Below are 20,714 nucleotides of genomic sequence, written 5' to 3'. Positions count from 1 at the left end.
TTCTGAGGTCAAAAGCAAGAGTGAAAGAAGCACAAGATTTTGATGACTTAATTCTCAAGCTCATGAAATTAGTAAAGACAAAGAAGTTCTAAATTGCCCAGATAAAATCCTGTGGCTCTCTGTGGCTGTTTCTTCTTCTGATCTGACTTTACCTTTTATAAGCACTGGAGTGGAGTTTTCCAGTGAATGGCCACGCTTGCAAAGATTGAGTTGGCACATGTTTAAATGTTAAAAAGAGTGTTTTTCAAAATTTTTAGGTTCAGCTGCCCTTATTTAGATATATATCTGCACATAGGATACTGCAGAAAGGCACCTGCTTTCCAAAGTAGTGGGCAGCCGTCAGCTCTTCTTGATTTCCAGCCAACAATTAGGTCACTTATTTAGGAGATTAAATAAGGAGCTCAGTGAGAGACTGCGAAGATAGGGAGCTGCTCAAAGGAGAGAGAAGTGTATTAATGAACTAATACAATTGTGCTGTGTATTTCACAGATGAGCTTTTCTCTATCTTATTTCTTAGCAAGAAGCAAAAAATAGTAATAGTTTACTCCTCACAGGAAAACCAGTAAAAATGATAAAGTGAGATTATCGTATAGGGGTACAGTGTCGAAATGTGTTCGTGAAGGAGATAAACAGCCAACCTCTAATGTCTTTTGGGAGTGTTTATTGGAGGTATTAGGATAGGATAGGAGCAGCTCAACTGATGGAGGGTGGCAGGATGGAAAACACACGCCATTGCTTTCTCCTATTATAATGTTTTATACTGTTCAGTTATTTCTAATTTTTGATCCAAACAGTTTGTCCAGGGTGTCACACTTATTTTATGCCATAGGTCCAAGAAATAACTGTTGACTCCATGATACCACAGTGAAGTGTCTGTAAGTGAAAGCTGTCCTTCTGATGGCAAGTGACTGAATGACTGTGAGAACCAAAAGGGTGAATTCTAGTACAGAGTGAATCACATCCAGAAATGTTATCATCAGTTCAGGCGTTCTGTAATGGGAAATAGAATGCAAGAGGGGTTTTTTTGTTTTGTTTTGTTTTTGTCACAAGGCCAGGTTGAGGGGGTGCTGGGCAGCCTGGTCTGGTATTAAATGTGGAGATTCGTGGCTCTGCCTGTGGCAAGGGGATTGGAGATTCATGATCCTTGAGGTCCCTCGCAACCTGGGCCATTCTGTGATTCTGTGAGATACTTCACTTGGGATTGTTATTCGTGCTTTTTCAGTAGATCAATGCCATAAAGTCTCAAGTACATATAGAATATGCAAAATATCCTCTCACATCTGGCGCAGAAACATATGTAACAGCATTTATTAACCTCTGTATTTTCATATTAACTGTAATATCCTCCACTGGAAGCCTGAAGTACTGCATCTTCATTATTGATAGACTTGCTGTGTGATTAGGATGTTGTCTTCATTCTCAGATAAACTTCTATTTTAATAAAACCATATTTCTAGTTGCAACTTGTAATGTCCTATTTCCACGAAACATGAGAATTAAGATTAGCTGTGTATTTACAGGATTTCTGTTGACAAATACACCAGATTTGAACAAGTTAATTCCCAGACAGTTAATTTCTGTGACTTTTAAGTGGGGTTTTCCTCAGGCATCATGTTCAGTGTTTACCTGCCTTGATAATATAGAACAGTTATAGAAAAAATGCATAGGAATTCGCAGCAAAAATGTATTTTCTGAAGCATATGGGTCAGAGGTTTGAGTTTTGTTTTGTATAGCAACAACTGCAAAAGTAAAAACATTTTTAGCATCTATCTTTGCAGTTACTGTAGTCTGTAGACACATCCACAATCCAAACATTGAAGCAAGCGGCTGTTTTCCAACCTTTTCTTTTGCATAAAGTATAAATGACAGTTGTTCTACTGGAGAAAAGTATCCAAATTACCCAAGAAACTGACCAGAGCATAGCCCCAGACAGCTAATCTTGACTGTATAGACCTCATTTTGCCATTTTTTTGGCAATTGATGAGAGTCATCTAAGCACATGGCAGTAGGAGGGAGTGCACTTGGCTTCAGCATTCTGCCAAAAACTGCTAGAAACCACCTGTCTCCTATACTGCCAATCTGCCAGGTTTAGTACAGAAGACTCTCGAAAAATGAGCTCTCTGCAGCCCTTTCCAAAACCAACATCACATCTGAAATTTTCTGGTCAGCGATGGGCCTGTGAACACTGAAGCTAATAGAGGAAAATAAAACTTTTCCCCGCTGCCATCAAGCCCAATGTTTCACATAGCAGGGGGCTGCTAAAGGTTTTTACAAACAGATCCTTTCCAGCAGACCTGAAACTTCATTGTGTTATTTGAATGTCTGACTAAAATTCCTGGGCTTTGCCAACTCTGACTTTTTGTTGGGCTTTTTTCTTTGTTCAAATCTTGTCTATACCTACATGTCCTATTCTTTTTCTGAGCATCTCATAGCTATTTGGGAACATAAGGGCAAAGATGAGGTATTGCATCCTGAGGGCTTGTGTTTGTTCTCTTGCCCTCTTTCTGAAACAAGAGAGTCTGGTTGCATGAAGAGTTCACTGCGTTGAACAGATGTATGGTGCAAAACAGATGTATGACTAGGGCAAAACTGTTAGTCTAATCGCAGGGAAGAAGCAGATCTTACAGGATACAAACCCTAAAGCTATGGTAATTGGAGAAGCTATTATTGAAGAATAAATGCATGTCTGTCTCAGGAGCTTGGCAGTTAGTCCACAACCCTAGCACATCACTGGGTTATCCCTGCAAATTTACAGAAATGGAAATGTTTCTCTGTCCTGTAATGCGTATCTAAATGAGACGATTGACAATAATAGAATGCTGTACAGAAGTTAATGTAATGTGTTGGATTGCTGCCTGCAGACAGACAGACAGAGGCAGCCTTGATACTGCTAAGGGGTATACAGAGGAACATCAGTGTGCGCTTTTTCCATGAGGAAATATGGAGTGTGTGCACCATGTGGAAGTTTGATGGAAAAAGACAGCTGTGCATGGGAAGGATTTTTTCTTTTGGGAGTGTGTTGTGGAGTTTTTGTAATAGGGTTGAGGTGCAGTTGAGTTGTTTGAGGATGTTTAGTGTTGGATGGCACCTGGGTCTGTTACAGTCAGGGTTATGCCTTCCTCTTGACTATTCTGTGGCCATTAAATACAGGCTTATATGTGATGCAGAGTTTTGTGATTGGAAGAAGCGTAGTACAGGATCAAGCCAAAATAGCATATAGTCCCTACAGCTGGAAACCTTTGTGGGTTTTTTATCCTCAAGGAATTAGGAAGCATAGTTGGCTTTTATTTCAGTTTGTGGCCAATACACTCGGCTGGAAAACAAATAGTTGGCTCCTAGTGTCACTGTGGGTTTCCTGTGAGATCTTCTGAAGCCACATAACCCTTCTATGGCTCAAACAAGAGCAACAACATGTAGCTACTCCACAATAGGTATTTGGTGGGTTTTTGTATTCATGTTAGGATGTTGGTGATCTTCAGATCAAAGAGACTGCGGAGATGGGAAGTGTTATTTCTTCTTGTCATGCGAGTTTGCTTGCTAATTCTTTGGGCTTTGTTTTCAAGGTACCTCAAAGCATATTTCTTCTCTAATTAGCAACCTGTAGCCAACATTTCTTTTAAAACAAGTAAGATTTCTGAAGGCTGTTTGAATGAACTTCACAAGTATGTGGCAGTCTCAAACATTCAGACAGATCCAAAGCAAAGCCGAGACTGAAACTTTAATCACTGAGTTTCACACATACTGGCATTTCCATGAAAAATATCACTTCAGGGCCCAAACTTCAGGATGGTTGCCAGAACACACAGGCCCGCCACTGGCACACTGCAGACTGTGGTGAAAGGCATTAGGCATGTGTTTCCTAAGGACTAGGGGCAATGCAGATGTCATTACATGCAGTCACACTGAGCAGGTGGGATCCCGGTGCTTGGATGCCTCACTGGTGGAAAGTTTCTCCTGGCTGATCAGCTACAATACAGGGCTATAATTTTACAGATCATAGTCACCTAGCTTTTCACATGGAGAGCAAAAGTAATAACACTGTAGTTGCTATTTACCTCTATAGATAGGGGATTTCTACAGCCCTTTACAAAAGGGATCATTTGCTGTTTTAGTGATGAGAAAATCAAGCAGCTGAGTAGAGAAGCAGTTTCTCCAGGCTTTTTTTCAGCAGGCCCTATCTGAAGGATACTGAAGTAGATCTCAGTATGTGGCACATGGATAAAAACTGCTGCTAAAATCATTCTGCTTTTAATCCTTGTCTCATTGTGGAATAGTAAATGTTTACTATGTTTCTGTGTTAATCCTTGCAGCTTTCAGCCGTGCCCCGGTCCCCATGGCTGTGGTCCGAAGGGAACTGTCCTGTGAGAGTTACCCCATAGAGCTTCGCTGCCCGGGAACAGATGTTATCATGATTGAAAGTGCCAACTATGGGAGGACTGACGATAAAATCTGTGACTCTGATCCTGCTCAGATGGAGAATATCCGCTGTTATCTGCCAGATGCCTATAAGATTATGACTCAAAGGTATAGTATTTAATATTCTTTGTTTGCTAGCTGTAGTTTGTTGTTGTTGTTTGTTTGTTTTTTTAATCTGGTATGTACACATCAGTTTGTTTGTATTCTGCATGAGAAAATGTAGGTACTTAGTCTCTATGTATGTGCACGGAATTACAGCTGTCATTGATAAACTGTGATTTACCAGAGTGGGCTAGGATCACACAATATAAATAACATTTGCAATAAGTTCTGCTAATCAGCTATCTTGATACCCGCTGAGTCTCAGTTTTACCTCTGAAATACCTAAATATCACTGTTCTTTATGTGAATATATAAATGAAGCCTTTCTCAAAATGCACTTTCTTTCTTTGATGCTCTGCTTATACAGAAAACCAGAGCCAGAGCTGAACAGATTATTCTAACCTATAGGAATCCTTGTTCTGGAATGACTTTAACTGTTGCTGAATTTTTCCAGATATTTTTTGGCATAAGAATTGATGTGGGAAGGATTTGTAAGTCACAGCTCTTGACATTTAATCACATTCAGTATGTTTCTCTTAATATAACTATACATGAATAATTACTTGGTACGTTTTACTATTAATTAAATAGTAATATAAAGGAGTGTTTTAGGATATTAATAATAGTATCTACATAGGCAAAACGTTGCTATTTGAAGACACGGCAACAGTATTTGCGTGGTGACCTAATGGCTAAAGCTGTATAGGATTTTAATGGAGTATGTTGCTATTGTTTGCTGTAAGACTCTTTGCCCTAAAAATGGAGTAGTGTAAGCAGCAGAAAAGAAAGTGTAGATTTCATTTGTATTTGACATGCTAATGGATATTTTTGAGGTCCCTTCAGAATTGTTCCATGTCAAAAGTTTAGATTCTGAGTTGCTGAAAAAGGCTTGTATAAGCTCGCTCCCCTTGGCACTTCTATAACTCGGACCTGCCTGCCTAGCTGCGTGAAGTCATTTTTGTGGGGTTATGCTGGTTGCTTTTTCAAAATAAGTGTGAGGGTAACAACGTGACATCATCCAGTCCCTTGGATTCAGCATGGTTTTAGTGGAATTACTGTAATTCTCCTGTTCGAGTTTTAAGTGGCTTCAAGCAGAAACCCTTAATCCTCTCCACATCGGCAGAATAAAACCATGTCATCCCCTTTGTGGGCCATTACAATGTATTAATATTTTTTTATATATGTGGTAGCATCCTCCAGACGCTACCTTCCTAGCCATCTGCAGAGCTCTGCAATCTCCTGGTCAGTTCCCAGGTGTAGCAAGACTGCAATAAACATTAGCCTCTTGGTCAGAGAGGGCACGTAATCATGCTGTGTGATGAAAATTCACGTTGGTTACTCAGCTTCTCATGCTGTCACTGCAGGCTTGAACTGCTTTGCAGAGAGTTAGCAGGGAAGCACTTCTCTAGGGCAGAGCATCTCTTTTCCCATCTGAGCAGAGAGGGATTACTATGGAGGATGGTCACTAAGGGGGAGGTATCTTGTCAGGGAAATGGGAATCCCTACTGACTGAATATTAAAATCCATGCTTGATTCTGTGTGTCAGTGAGGAGCCTCAGGAAAGGGTGATAGCTCTTTTTGCTTAAGCTATTTGATGATCAATTTTCATGAAGTGTGCAATCATGTTATTAATTTGGGTACTTCTGAGTTTCTTGAAGGTAAATATGACCTGATTCTGGTTAAAAGGCAGGTTAAGAAGAGAGAAAATACTCCACTTTGCATTCTTATGCCATTTCTCCTTTCTCTTTTAATCTCCCTCAATTCAAAGAGTTGAATAAAAATTAAAAATAAAACTATTAAAATGAAATGCTTTCTTAAGATGCAAACCAGCCAACCAGCCTACCGGTTCACAGCTCAGATGCCGCCTTATAGCTGAGCATCTGAAAACAGTAGCGTAAAAGGAAAATCCTGACAGCGGAGGCATTGTGGCACTAACGATGGCATTTTCTTCTGAAAGCCTCTACCTGCACAATTAATCAGTTCAGCAGTATTTGGGCGGTTTTGCAGATGAATGCAGGTTTTACTACAATAAGCTTGTCTCTTTGCTCGTGCCGTGGAGTGGTGGAAGCAGCTGCTCGTGGCAGTGTAACCTGCATGGTAATCGGAGCTGTCTGCATATGGAAAGAAAGACTGTATGCACAGTGCTTGCTTATTATGCATTGATTAATTTTCACGTTCATAAATACAGTTCCCTTGTAGTCTTTGTAATAAGTTGTCTAACTGCTAGCAGTTTTTGATCAGCAACGCTGTACAGCCAACTTATATGCATTATGGCATGGCTGCGGCGAGGGGGAGACTGAAAGGTGGGGAGAGAAGCATGTCAGAGAGACAGAGATGTTAGTATGTGAGCCAAGGCTGCGAGTGGGCAGATTTATGGCAGATATTAGTGACTTGCTCCCCCAAGGACCACCCCCTCCTCCCAAAATTGAGCTGGCATGCTCCTTTCTTCTGTATGTTTATTTAAATTAATTTTGCAGACGAGTACATGGGGTTATTTTGAAAGGGAAAGGCATAAATCTGATGGTGTGTTTGTGGAGCCCCCTGAATGGTTAGGACACAAGGAGTTTTCACTGCAAGTGTTGCCCTGAAAAATCTCTAAAATCTTCAGAGCACTGCTGTAAGTAAAGAAAGTTTAAACAGCTTGTTTTATAGGAAATTAAATCTTTGTGGCCTGTTTTGTTTTCAAACTTGCTGGCTCTTCCTTGCAGCATTAGAGCAGCAGCTGCCCATAAAAGCTCAGAAAGAGTGCTTTATGGATTGAAGATTTTTCTAATATAATTAGGGAGAAATGTACTTCATAGCACGTTTACTTTGGAGAAATGTCTTTTTGAGGGCTGCAACAAACAATTAAATTTTAACCCTACCCACTGTAAGCTGAAAGTACTGTGCTGTGGGAGACTTCACCATGTCCGCCCTTGAGCAACTGTGCCACAAAATTAACATATCATCCATTTAAGCAGCCTGAGTTCTCCTCAAACAATTGCGAAAAGCAAACTCCCATTTCCATGAGAATTGTCTTTGTGTGTTTATAAATGTTAACACTGCTATTTGCTCTGTTAAAAAACAAACAAACAACAACAACAACAAAACAACACACAAATGCTGTGTCTCTATGTGCACGCTGGTGGTTTCATTGCGGTTGGTGGAGGTGATCATCTGCTAGCACACAAGTAGAAGGTATCAATTCAAGGCAAGGAATTTAAGCATTCATCTGCCTCCTTGATTCAGACATGTATGCCAGCAGGTGCTTCTTTTTAGGCACATGCTAGAGTGTTTTGTTGAACAAAGATCTGCCCGTGTACTTTCTGGGTTAAAGCTGATGGACCAAAGATGATGGACGGATCAGGCTTGCGTGTATGTTCTCAGAAGCACACACTGTTGATACCACCTTTGTTTGTAACTTTATAATTTGAAACACACCATTTTACTGAGCTTATTATCCTTTCCTGTAGGTTTTAGCCTTGAATGTTGGAATAAAGAAGAAAGTCTGAGTATGCAGACATATATGCACACAAAACAACGGCAGTTTTTGCCTTAAAGACAAGATAAAGGCTTTCTTTTGCTTTCCAGTTACGAGGAGCAAAAGAATCCTTCTCTACCCCGGCAATTATCTGTTGGTCTTAAGTTGGAGGAAGGAGAGGAAAGAGGGAATAATGAGACAAAACCAGCAGGTGGAACGGAACAGCCAGGGGAGAAATGTTCACAGGTCTTAACATCTGTACTCAAAATCAAAGCAAAATTCCTTCTGACTTTTCAAAATTGTGAAGGTAGAAAATATGGAAAGCTCTTGCTGGGAAGCTCTCTTGTATCTCTCGGAAACTCAGAGTGTTCTGCATGCAAAGGGGATTGCTTGCCCAAGTCTTTGCCCAATTTGCACAGATCCTGCCTTTTGTCCAAGCAGAGTGCTGCTGCAGAACTCTTCCATGCCAATGCTGGCACTTCATGCTTAGAGATGCTGACTGAAAACTGTTTGTCTCCTCTCCCCTCTTCTCTCCTGAAGGAAGCACTGGGCTCATTTTGCCTTCCACCAATGTACTTTGATGTGGAACAGGATCTTGGGATTGCATTTTGTTCATTTCCTCTGCTGGCTGAGCAGAAGAGAGAATTTCTTGTAGCTGGGCATGCTGTTGGGTACTCGAACTAGTTTCTTTTAGGTTCAGGTCTGATCTGCGTGGTTGGTCCCTGGGGTTTTGGTGTTGGCATCGTTGAAGAAGCCTGTAAGTCAAGACCTTAAAATAATAATATAATAATAATAATCAGTTATATTAAGAACATAAGAGTGTTGCTAGGCTCTATCCAATGGCCTGATTCCTGTATGTAATCTTGTATGTAAGGAGGAACATGTATAATTTCCCTGATAGCTGGAAGAATGCTGGCAGGCCTTTTGTACAGGGTGGAGCAGAGAAAGAAAACTGTATGAAACAGCTTGTATCACATTGCAAAGATTTTTCATCCTGAAGGGCTGTGTTTTGTTAATGTTTTTGGTTGATGACCTGAAAAATGCAGGAGTCTGAAATGAGTGTCATTATTATTGAAATAATATTGCATCTCCTAGCATGCTGTTATTGATGCTATCAGCACCTGTGATTTCCAAGACATCTCAAATGCTAGTGAGATCTGCTCTTGTGTCAGGAAATAAAGAGGCTGGGTTACCTGTATTTTACAGATAGGGTAATTCACGTTAATCATTCTTAAAGTGTCTGCCGGTTTTGATCATACCAATTTGGGGTTGTTCTCCTGGAATCTTTTATGTAAAGTAGCTTGTTCTGTTGAATGTGGAGAAGATATGTGAAACGAGGAGAGCCTCAGACCTGGAGGTTCTGCCTTGTGCTGTAATTATAAGGCCATAGGTAGGACTGAGCAAGCAGCCTTCACTTGAATTGTAGCACACTTGTGTCATGCCCTAAAAAATTAATGGCATATTTCTCAGAAAACAGCACCCTGCTTAGACATTGTCGTCACCTCTGAATCAGATACCAGGCGCCCCATTTGATAGGAACCCCTCCGCTTTCCCCTGCATCCTGAGTATATTTTGTGAAGACTGCCAAGATACTACTCATTTTTCTAAATTTGGTGTCGTGCAGATGGCTTGGGAAGTGCATTTCTGAAGAACTGAGATACTGCAGTGGGAAGCTAGGCTTTTCTTTCTGGGAAACACAAGTCTGGCGCTTTGAGATCACGATATGAAAAGCATCAATATGGAGAAATATTAATGTTTCGGTTAAACAGTGGCTCCTGTAACCAGCAGAAATGAACAGGAAATACTGGAGCTCACATTCCCCGGATGATTCTGCTTTAAATCCTAGAAAACAAACCTTGGTTAAGCAATCTATTTTCTTGCTGTGCAGACAGATAGATTAAAACGAAGCAAAGTCTACTAATCTCATCTGCACCATGACCCTGGGACAAGGGCACGTACACCATTACTAAGAGGAAAAAAAAAAAAATCAAGTGCCAGTGGAACAGTGTGCACTGAACTGTTGAATCACTCTAAAAAAGATCGCTACTTCCCAGCCTGTACAGTCTTAATTTATCCTACCTCTTCCTTTCCTGAAAATGCTGTCAGACCAAGCAGGAGTAAATTCTGAAAACGACAGCCCCCTGGAATTGCCCTGGTACCCCATTAAATCAGGGTTTGTCAGCCCCAGCATCTCGGCTGATTACAGCTGCCATGGAAACAGATGAAGAGAAGGTAGTAGTTTCTGAAGGTAATAAGGTTCCAAACTGTGGAAGGCTCTGTAGATCAAAAGTAATGCTCTTGGCTTCCCCAGATACCAATCGGTAGCCATGGCCAGCTATAAAACACCCCACTTTAAAAATAAATAAATAAGTAGGTGGTTGTGTTCCGCAGCGGCTGCTGAGTTTTGGTCACTGTTAAAACCAAATGTGCTTCCATTTGGGGAAATCTAGCTCAGGCTGAGAAAGCAGCAGGTGGCTGGCAGTCTCTGTGGCCAAAAAAGGCCTCTTTGAGGTGTGCAAGCTGGAAGGAAAGCTCTGAATTGGCTTTGCTTCCTCCTTCTGCTGTCATTCTGTGGTTTACTCTATGTAGAACTCAGCTTGCTGGCTCTCCCCTGACCCAGCCATCCCCAAGCCCTGGGCATGTGTGTGGAGTGGGTGGTGGGCTGTAGGTGTTCTCCCTCTGCAGTCTCTTCAAAAAAGGTTCTGCGTATACCTATTTCTGGCAGCGCTGGCCAGAAGCCACTTTTCTCTGAATAAACTTATCAGTTGCTTCCTTCTGGAAGCGGGAAGAATTTGTTTTTGCTGTCTTGCAAGACTGTTTCAGTTTGCCATCTTTTTTATTTTCTGATTGTTCCTCCCACCTTCCACTGGCCTTAGCAACAAGTAGCAGACATGGGATGATCTCTTGGATAAGTCATGTTGTGAAGTGGCCTCAGAACTGCTACGTGCATGAGGTGCTGGAAGCCATGCAAGGAAATCCACAGTAGTTATTCCATCCTTTACCTTGCTGGTTTGAAAATGGCCAGCTCCAGCCTGTCGGAAAGGAGGACTGGCTAACTCCTGGTATCTGCAGGTACCTTTTGCCAGTGGGAGAAGACCTATGTGAAATGTACTCCTGTCATCTATTTTTTCTAAACATTTGAGGCTTGTTGAGAACAGCTACTAATTTGCACCCAAGGAGGAACTGTTGAGCAGAGATGGAGATGTTGCTGACAGTGGAGTCTGCCAGTTGAAACGTGTATTGCATTCATTACCACGTTGCAGGAGGTGGGTACGAGCACACAAAAAACCTTTTTGTCCCTGCAAGGAGGGTGATGCAATATGCTGCTGCTTTAGGCCCTCACATACTTTTCTCTGCTACTGCTAAAACAAATTTTGTATTCCGTGAAATAGATTTTGTACCATTATCTGAAATGCCCTGAATGCAAAATCTGAATTCAGATGTTTGTATCCTGACTGTGGCACCTGCTGCACGCTCCCTAAGTCACTGAGATGATGAGCATGGAGATGCTCTGCTCAGCTTTCTGTTCAGCCTTCCTCAATGTGATGGCCTTATGAAGCTGTCACAGGGGTTGGCGTTCAAATGCTTGATCTTTTTGTCAGAAAGATTAAATAGATTTAGAGCATTGCACAACATTGTGTAAGGTTTATTCAGGCAAAATGAACTTACACTTTCTTAAAATAGCAAAGAAATGATTTTGAGTAGAAAAGTGTATGAGTGTTCCTTTTCCATTTAGCCTTCTGTCTAGAAATAATGGCTAAATGACTGTGAGGTAAGATGACTTTCAAGTAATGCACCTATATCAATATCAGATTTTGATTTGCTTGGTGATATATGTTGTTTTGGTTTTCATGGTTTCTTTTTTTGGTGGTGAAGGGGGGCTGTGTGTGTTGGGGAGTAAAGAGGGGGTTGTGTTTAATTATTATTATTATTTTGGTACAAAAGAGCTCATTTAGTTTATTCCTGAGGTCAAAATTGAGTTTATACAGAACAGATTGCCAGTTTAGGATTCAGCTTTTATTTGATGATGTATTGGCTGTGTTGTATATTGACTGTTGGGAGCTTTAATTCTCTATCCCATTCTCAGATGTGTGAAACCAGTAATACCTCACTCACTGTATGTGTATGCCTGGGATTTCTTGACTTCTGCAGGACTACAGATGCTTTCTGCAGACCTCACTCTCATCTTCACACACCAGCAGTTTGGCAGCCACCACGTGGCTTTACATCTTCTATGATCACTCTGCTGATCCCAAATGCTTTTGCAGCTTCAGTGTGTTTACCTGGGCTTCCAGATGCTGCATGATGATGAGAAACTACACAGGCAAAAGATGGGTGTTAAGAAGAGATCCCTCACTTGCTGGTGTCAGAAATATGGTCTGGTCCCTGAATCACCAGTTCAGCATGGTTCTGAAATTTAAGTGTGAGTTTTGCTAGTGGGATGAACTGAAGTTTATTTCAATCTCTTTGGGGAAAAGAGGGAATGAAAGGCTTTTATTGGAAGCAGTGACCCAAGAAAAGGTTTTGCTGCCTTTATGATTCAGCAGAAGGATTTTTATGTATCAGTAAGCAGAGCGTATGAGGTGCCACGCCGCATCTGTGATGGAAAAGAAGAGCAGGCTGTGGGATTTATGATTGGAGCCATCTTCGATGCATTATGCATAAGATAATGCACTGGTGTCAGTTATATACAGTAGAAGCCTTAATTCAGCTGGAGTCCTGCTGACATCGTAAACTGGGAGACAGCACGTAGTTTATGGGCAGTAGTAGAGCCTCCGGACTGAATTACGGCCACAGCATTCAGTCTGTTACCAAGTGTTGCAGTTGGTAGTAGGCAGTATATTATGTGCTTTTACTCAGTGTAGGACTGGTGACAAAGAAGGAAGAACTTTATTGCAGAGACACGGTGAGGAATGGAAGATGGAGTTATGGGCTAGAGAAATGTACAGAGCTATAAAACTAATGCGAGGGTAGAAGGGGGGGATTTAGAGCTGGCTGGAAGCAAATATGCCAGAACGGAAAGTTTTCCCCTGCGGTTGCTGCTCTGCCCTGCTGCCCTATCCTGCAAGGCCAAGTTCTGCTTTCTTGGGGCAGGATGCTGTATTGCTCTGTGGGCAGGGCAGGTCTTTGCCACCCACTGCTTTCATCCCGATCCCTTGTCATTAGACTAGAGCTCTAACCTCAGTGCCCAAGACCTTTTCATCTTCTGTCTAGGTTTTCTTTGTTAGCATTAACTGTAATTGCTGGATATTCTTGATGTCTGTATAAATGTCCAGACCTTTTCTGAATCTCATTAAATCTTTGGTCTTAACTTCCAGGAGCTTGAAGTCCAGCAGGATAACAACTGATTGTGTGAAAAAAAAGATTGCTTTTTGTCAGATTTTAATATCATCATCGTCCCACTCATGTCATGTCCTCATGCCTGTGAAGGCAGAGGGATCCAAGCCAACTTTTTATTTTCCATTCATTAGCTTCTATGTATGTGTCACACTGCTTCTTATGTATCAGTTTTCCAAAGGAGAAAGTTGTGATCTCTCACATCCTTCTCCTTACAGGAGTTGTTCGGGGTTTTGTTATGAGTGTGTGAAGGTTGCCGTTGTTTATCTCTGAATGCCCTTTAAGTCTGCAATGCCAAGTGTGAGACAAGATGAGCTGTACTGTACACAGCGTTCCAGTTCAGGCTGCATCATCCACCTATCTAAAGGCAAAATGTTATTTTTATTATCTGCGCTCTTTTTACTTATTGTCCCCTGTGATGTGTAGTCAGATGATGACGGTTTTCTTTATTTTTAATTGCAACTTAAAGGACAGAGGGAGGGGCCTCTTTGGAAAGTCTGCTTCCTCCCTCCCTTTCCCGAGGTAGCTTTGAATTACACAGAATGTCCCATTTGACTCCATATTACAAATCCCAGAAATAAAATTATGTCTCTCTCCACAATACTTGTTCTGGCCATGACAAATGGTTAGCTCTTTGGTCGCTTGGAACAGATTGTTTCAATTAAGCCATGACAGTGGTGCCAAGCTAGCATTGATAAGTGAGAATGGGAACCAACTAACTGAAACAAAACAAACACCTCTAGACCTCAGTTCAAATACTGGAGTAAAATTTAAAAGCAACCATTAGATTGGTTAGTACAGGGAAACCAGTGCTTGCTGCAGGTGTCTGGAGTCTGAGATATTCAGATAAAAGCACTGTGCTGCTGGCAGGGATGTTGGTGGACTGGGAAGCACACTCAAGCTAATCCAAGGAGCAATCTTCCCATGGGTGGTTGTACAAAAGCAAGTGCTGGACTTTTCTCTGCTAGTATTTGCAGGAGCAGGGAAGAAATATTCTGAGATCCCTCCAAAATGTGTCTGTGTCACAAGTTCTTGCCACCCTTCTCAATTACTGACAAGGTTGCAGACAGCTGAACACAGGCATCTAATATTCACCTCAACAAAAATACCCACAAACTCCAACTACGTGTACGCAAAGAGAATAGGTCACCTTCAATGCAGTGGATTAGACTGAGCTCTGGAAAATCGATTTCAGTTGATTAGCTGCACTTGTAGCCAGATGTAAAGAGTTAAAGCCAGGCACCTAACATTGAAAACTAATGCTGGTTGTGTCGGACTGGAATCCAGCAAACAGTTGGGTGCTTGTGTAAAGCCGTGTGTATGAGGAGCTGTCCGAAGCCAGTGCAGAGGTAAAAGAGTTCCCTGCAAGCTCTGCAAACTTAATTTTCATTGTCTAGTGGCATCCAAGCAGCAGTGGTATCTGATGGGTCAGCTGTCTGAGTACCTGAAGGCTGAGGAGACCTAGGGGTGACCAGGCAGCCACTCATTTCTTCACGAACCTTGTGAGCGGCTTTGCAGGCCCTGGGTGGGCTGCATCCTGCTGTTGGCACTTTCCTCTTTTTCAGTCTCTGCAGCCTTCTATACCCAGCAGTGGCTGAAGTGAAACTGAAGTTCTTGCCCATGGTGTGCCCCTAAGGTGTATTTTCTCAGGAGTCTTGTAGTAAGACAACATTTGGAAGGATGTGTGTGTTTGTGCTGGTGTTAGGAATAGGAAGTGAACTCCTTTATGTCTTAACAATCTTTCTCAGTAGCTTCCATTCTAAGAGTTAAACCATTTTAAAGCACCCATTGCAGCCAGGAGCCTTACTCCCACTGAACTGGCATGAGTCCCGACTTCTCGCTGTCCAGAAATTTCTTTTGGAAATGGAAGTTCACTCTTAAGTGGCTCTACTGCCTTTTAATATTTCACTCATGATCTAATTTGGATTTTAAGTACACCAATTTGGAAACAGCCTGCCTGACGTCAAGCTCTGAGTTGTTAAACTCGTATGGTTTAATAAGATTAGCTTGCTGCAGTTCTGATACAGTCTTCGGTGAAATCTCATTCAAATTAAGAATCAGTCAGAGGAGAAGCAGCCTCAAGCATGAAGCGGGAGTGAGGTGGTGCCAAAAATCGGGGCTCCGAGAGGCTCTGTCTTCTCACCCTTCAGTGAGAGCAGCATCTTTTAATTGCTAAATTAATGCACTGAGGGGAAAAAGTATAATTAAGTGATTAAAAACAAATGCACCCTTTTTCAGCTGTCATCTTCAGAGATGTACACAGATATGCACACTTGGAAACCATTATGTAGTGAAAAGGCTTTACTTTTGAGACTCAAGAATATGTATTAAAATATGTGCAAAGTGAGTTCATTTTTATGTGTCCGCTTGAATTATCAGGAATAATTCACAAAATAGAGCATAGCCACTAAAGTGAATGAATAAATAAGTGATTCTGTGGACCATTCCTGCCAAGTCTGGGTTTTGGGGCTCTTCTGCATAAAAGAATTAATTCGTGTTTCTTAATCACGTTAGTTTCTTCCAGTGTCTCCTTGCATTTTAGGAACTGAACCTTTCCACCATGAATTTCATTTCCTCAGTGTTGGTTTGGGAAGTCCTGACTGCGTAGTCCATTTTGATCCAAGGTTGCATCTTAATTCCCTTCTCTCAGGGGGATACCGTCAAGTTTGGCAAGTGCTGCGTGTCTGTCAAATGTGTACCATATTGATAACACCTACATAAAATTAGGGCCCTTCTGGTCCTGGTTTAAATTCTGAGCATGCAGGCCGTTTTTTTCTTTCATGAAGAAGAAAATTCTTAGCAGTTTCCATGCATAATTTCATTCGACTATTTCAGCAGGAATAAGGCAACTGTGTAAGAAGAATGTGAAATCAAAAGCCTGTCGCTTTTAGAATATCACAAATTTTATTAGGGGTGTTATGGGAAGGAGGCAATCTATAGGATCTGAGGTAGGGCTTTGGTCACAGCTGTGTTGCCCAGCTAGAAGTGGAACAAAGCAGCAATAGCTGCAGTGCTAATTTAAAGGCATGCTTAACATTGGCAACAAAAATGTCTGGAGTGTTTAATCCTGAGCATAAGGTCCTCAGGTAAATGCTGAGTAATCTTTGAGATATCTGCATGTGGGGGTAGCCATTGTCTGCTGTTGGTTACCCTGAACTGGTTCAGGGGAGGACTTAAGCAAAGCAAAATGATGCTGAGGGGCTTTGATCACACAGCAAAATAAAAGATTTTGAGTGATTGAAATCTCTCAAAATTATAAGGAGGAGCAGAATTATGTCCTTTGTCCCAGTAATTAAAGTCTAGTCCTCCCCTCAGTCACAGTTAGAAGCATACCTATATACAAGCTGGTCTTCTGCTGAATTTTCCTGCCATACAGTGTATCCTGGATGTCTCAATATGGATAAAACTGTTGGTGCAGAAGTGGCAAATTTTCTTACGGCGTAGGGAGTCATTTTTCTTTCTCTGGGATGACGAAAGTATACAAAATCTAGTTTGGTTGCATTTAATTATTTCTTCTCTGCTTTTTTCTTTTCCAGATGGCTGTTGCCAAAATAGATTGTATGCAATATGATGTTTTAAATATATTTATATAAAGACTTCCAGTATGATTGCATATATGTATAGAGGAATGTACATATTAAAAAAAAAAAATACAGCAGCGTTTGCACAGAAAAATAGCAAATGACAGCCTTTCCCTTCTACAAAGAGTAGAACTGTTTAGAAGTCAGGAAGGAAAGCAGAAGCAGCATGTGTCTTTTTAGAGGAGAATTAAAACTGGTGTCAACATTCAGAAGACCCTCAGGGTGCTGCAGCATGCTGGCAAATCCAGATTGTTCTATATTGGATACCTTTCAGTGATTTGCTGGTCATCTGTTTTTTGTCCAAACCGTGAAACAAGAAAGGTGCCCTAGAAGTCTGTGAAACTTGTGCTGCTTCATCACATGCAATGCTGAAAAACTGCTGTCGTAACATCACACACAGGTGTCATGACTTTCAGCTCACCGCCTCCAAACTTTTCTGACTAATAATCTACAAATTGATACGGTGACGATATATCCTTGTTTTGCCTATGTTGTACAAGACTGTGGTTTGCAAGTGGGGTTCACAGGAGTTGGCTTCATAACATACTCAAGAATTTATCCTTTGGGTTTAAACAGCTTAAAGTTTTTAATCTTATCCAAGCTTTTTGTTATTATCTTATTATCAGGCTTGGAGAAAACTGTAACTCTTTCTTTAATGTTTTCGATGTTCTCCAGTCTTTACATCTGCTAGATTTCTTCTTTCTTGCTGGGAGCTTCTGAGAGTCCTTTTGCTCCCGGGTGATGATCATGTTTCCTTTGAAAGTGTTGCAAGTTTCTGATTAATCCTTATATATTTTTAATGTGGTTGCAGGGAGTTTCATTAGACAATGTGGAAGCTTCTCCTGAACTGCTTTAGGTGAGCTGCACTTTGCCAGCTGTAGTTAGAGCACTTTGATTTGATAACACTGAGGAGCTACACTGTTCAATACAGCCCTTGTACTGCTGCAACAGCAAATGCATTCTGCAGGTTTAGCTCTGTACGTGCCAGGGAGGTCAGTTTCCATTTTCAGCAATTTCCTGTTACCAATCTTATAATGAAAATTGGACAGGTAGGCTATCTTTGCGTCCAGATTTGGCATGATACAGGCAATCTCTATCTTGGTGGGTATGACATACAGCTGGAGAAGAGGATATTAGTTGCATGGCCAGCTGGTGCACAATCGCATGAATATTTTACAAGGCTTTTGTTTTGTGACAGCATTTGCTCCCTTTGATCTTTCCAGCACCTAGGGAGGCAGGAGCATTGAGTTTTGCTGGATCATACATGTGGCCATATATGGCCAGCAGCAGTAGATAAATCTACCTTTGTAGTCCTGGTGTTGGGCTGCACTATGAAGTACTGAATGGCTTGAGGTGGGGGCCATTGCTGTCGTTTCAGTTCAGCTTTGAGTAAGTGGTCATGCTTCATTGAGGCTCTGAATAATTTGAGATGGCATGAAAAGTAATCAGGGCAGCAGAGCAGGATGGAAAGCACTGGAGTGTATGTACAGGGAGGAAAAGCACTTGAGCATGTAGCCTGGGAAGTGTTTGCAGTGGTCACTAAAATTTCTAACCATACTTTTAGAGCATCAAGAGCCCCATTCCAATTCTGACAGGTCTGGAATACTTTAAAGAACTTTTTTCATCAGTGGTTCAGTTTAACCAAGAATATTGCCTGAGTGGCAATGGTTAGTGTTGTAAGCAAACACTTGCAGGATCCAGCCTATTGCTTTGGAAGGACTCTTTCTGCAGATTTTGGGAGCCCGTGGAGAAAAGAGAGGATGAAAATGGAGAGAGAAATGAGGAACATCTCAGAGTAAAACCTTCATTTGAGAAATTGGCTCTTTTCATGATATATACAGCAAGGAAGTTGATTTATGATTGTTAACTGTATTGAGCTGATGGACATATCTTCTTGAAATGTAGTAGCAGAAATGAAGACCTCTCCAACCATCAATAGATTAGACCACTTAAAATAATTTAATTATTTATCCAGTACAAATAGGATATTTGTGGAGTGTTGTGTGTATTACTGTAAATATCGTTTAGTATACAAGTGATTCAGGCTCTGTTTGTAATTTCTACCAGCTGACTAGTGGCATGAAGTGGTGGAGGGTTGAGAAAGGACCTCGGCTCTGAGTAAGAATTTCTAATCTGGGAGATTTCTTGGGCAAAAAAAAGATCCATCTGATTTGAGCTAGTATCTTGTTCCTTTGTTTCCCATAAACTCTTATCAACTTCTGTTCGTAAGGGAAATAAAGGAGGAGAAAGGGGTCCTATTAATGGTGCAGTACGTCTGCATTAAAACGCAGTATTATGCGTATGCACTATATTTTTATTACTGTAGTATGCAGATCTACCAATGTCCCATCTTGATGGTCCCTGTGTACACATAATTCCCCCACCCATGTCACCCAGTCATGTCATCTCTAAAGGAAATGACTGCGCTGTAAGTGACTCGTCCTTAAGTGCCATCCTAACCAGAAAGAGAAGGAAATAATTAAGACGGCATGAATTATGTAAAGCAGACTTGAATGAAGAGTGACAGAAGGGTTGGCTTTGACAGCTGGATGTTAAATGAAATTTGTTTCTGTTGTTACAGATGCATAGACTGTTTTTAAATGTATAATTTATTTAGATTTATTTAAGGGATAGAGGAAAGAAGCAAGAAATCCCTGATGCAGAGAATTGAAGTAATGAGTTGTTATAAACACATAGTCATTACAAAATATGTTATTGGTCTATTTTTTGCTGTATTTATAAGGGCTTTATAATGTTAAGACTCTTCAGTCTGCATTCTACATGCACACAGACATGCTGTGTTTTACCCAGCAATCTTTATTGCGTGCTTAATTGAGTTAATAATATAAGGAAGCAAACACTCCTGGCTTCTCTAACTTGGTTCTGCTGAGAGGATGAATTTACCCTGAATGGCTGTATCTCAGAGACTATTTTTCATTACTCAGACCTTCAAGGAGGCCGAAGCTGTAGGCATGGCAAAGCTTTCTACTTAAAGTCACAGGAACATTGCTACAAAGTCAAAATCTCTGCAAAAAAAAGTATTAATTTACAGTGGTGGGGGAATGAGTCTGGGAAGTGAGCCGTTTCCAGAGAAGGTCTTCAAGTTGTCTGGGGCATGGCAAATCCTCTGGTTAAAACCATATAGTTAGTGCTTTGCCAGTGTCTAGCATGCTGTGGATCAAGTATTTATGCAGTGAAGGAAGGAGTCATTTCTTCTGTCTTGTCAGAACTCATGTACTATTTGCTAATGACTTTTCCACTTACAGTATTTGCAAATACATGCTATCACTGTAAATTTTAATCCTCATCATGATTTTGGAAACACAGAATATTCAGCATCCTCTACTGATTTCATGGGGAGTTAACTAGAGCAGTGCTTAAGACACGAATAGTTCTAAAGCAGGCAGTTGTGGTGTAATTTGCCTTAGGGGCAAATTCTTCCCTCCTCTCCTGTCTGATCCCTGCTCTCACTGAGTTAGTGGATTTCACCAGATATAATATTACGTGTCATGTTATTCTCTGTTCTCTTTTTTCTGGCATCCTAATATTGTGTTACAGCTCTTGAGCACCCTTTGGGGCAAGTAGCAGAGGCTTCTGTTGTCCTGCACGGTGCTTTAGTTTTTCTTGGTGCAAATACCTTCTAGGTCTTTTAATGCTTATATGCTGGTTTAATGTAGAGAGATCTCTGTTTTTCTGCCCATCTTTGGCATTTAGTTTTCTGTAAGTTGCTTAGAATGAATTGATGCTGCTGATCCTTCTGCTTCTGCCAATCCATTTTGTTGCAGATGTGCTTGATGCCTGATTGCTGTTGACAGGGA

General features: G+C 41.2%; 1 protein-coding gene across 11 annotated transcripts in view; it reads left to right on the top strand.

The window, feature by feature from the left end:
- Positions 1–20,714, top strand: part of ADGRL3 (adhesion G protein-coupled receptor L3) — a 488,842-nt gene that overhangs the window by 221,890 nt on the left and 246,238 nt on the right. For all 11 annotated transcript variants that reach the window (XM_052682231.1, XM_052682224.1, XM_052682227.1 and 8 more), the window contains exon 4: positions 4,311–4,524. In XM_052682231.1, coding sequence (XP_052538191.1) covers positions 4,311–4,524 — 214 coding nt within the window. The remainder of the gene's footprint in view (positions 1–4,310; positions 4,525–20,714) is intronic.

Source organism: Tympanuchus pallidicinctus, unplaced genomic scaffold, assembly GCF_026119805.1.
Source record: "Tympanuchus pallidicinctus isolate F22 unplaced genomic scaffold, pur_lepc_1.0 scaffold2, whole genome shotgun sequence".
Taxonomy (NCBI): domain Eukaryota; kingdom Metazoa; phylum Chordata; class Aves; order Galliformes; family Phasianidae; genus Tympanuchus; species Tympanuchus pallidicinctus.
The sequence above is the reverse complement of the archived record's forward strand: the minus strand, read 5'-3'. Positions and strand labels throughout refer to the sequence as shown.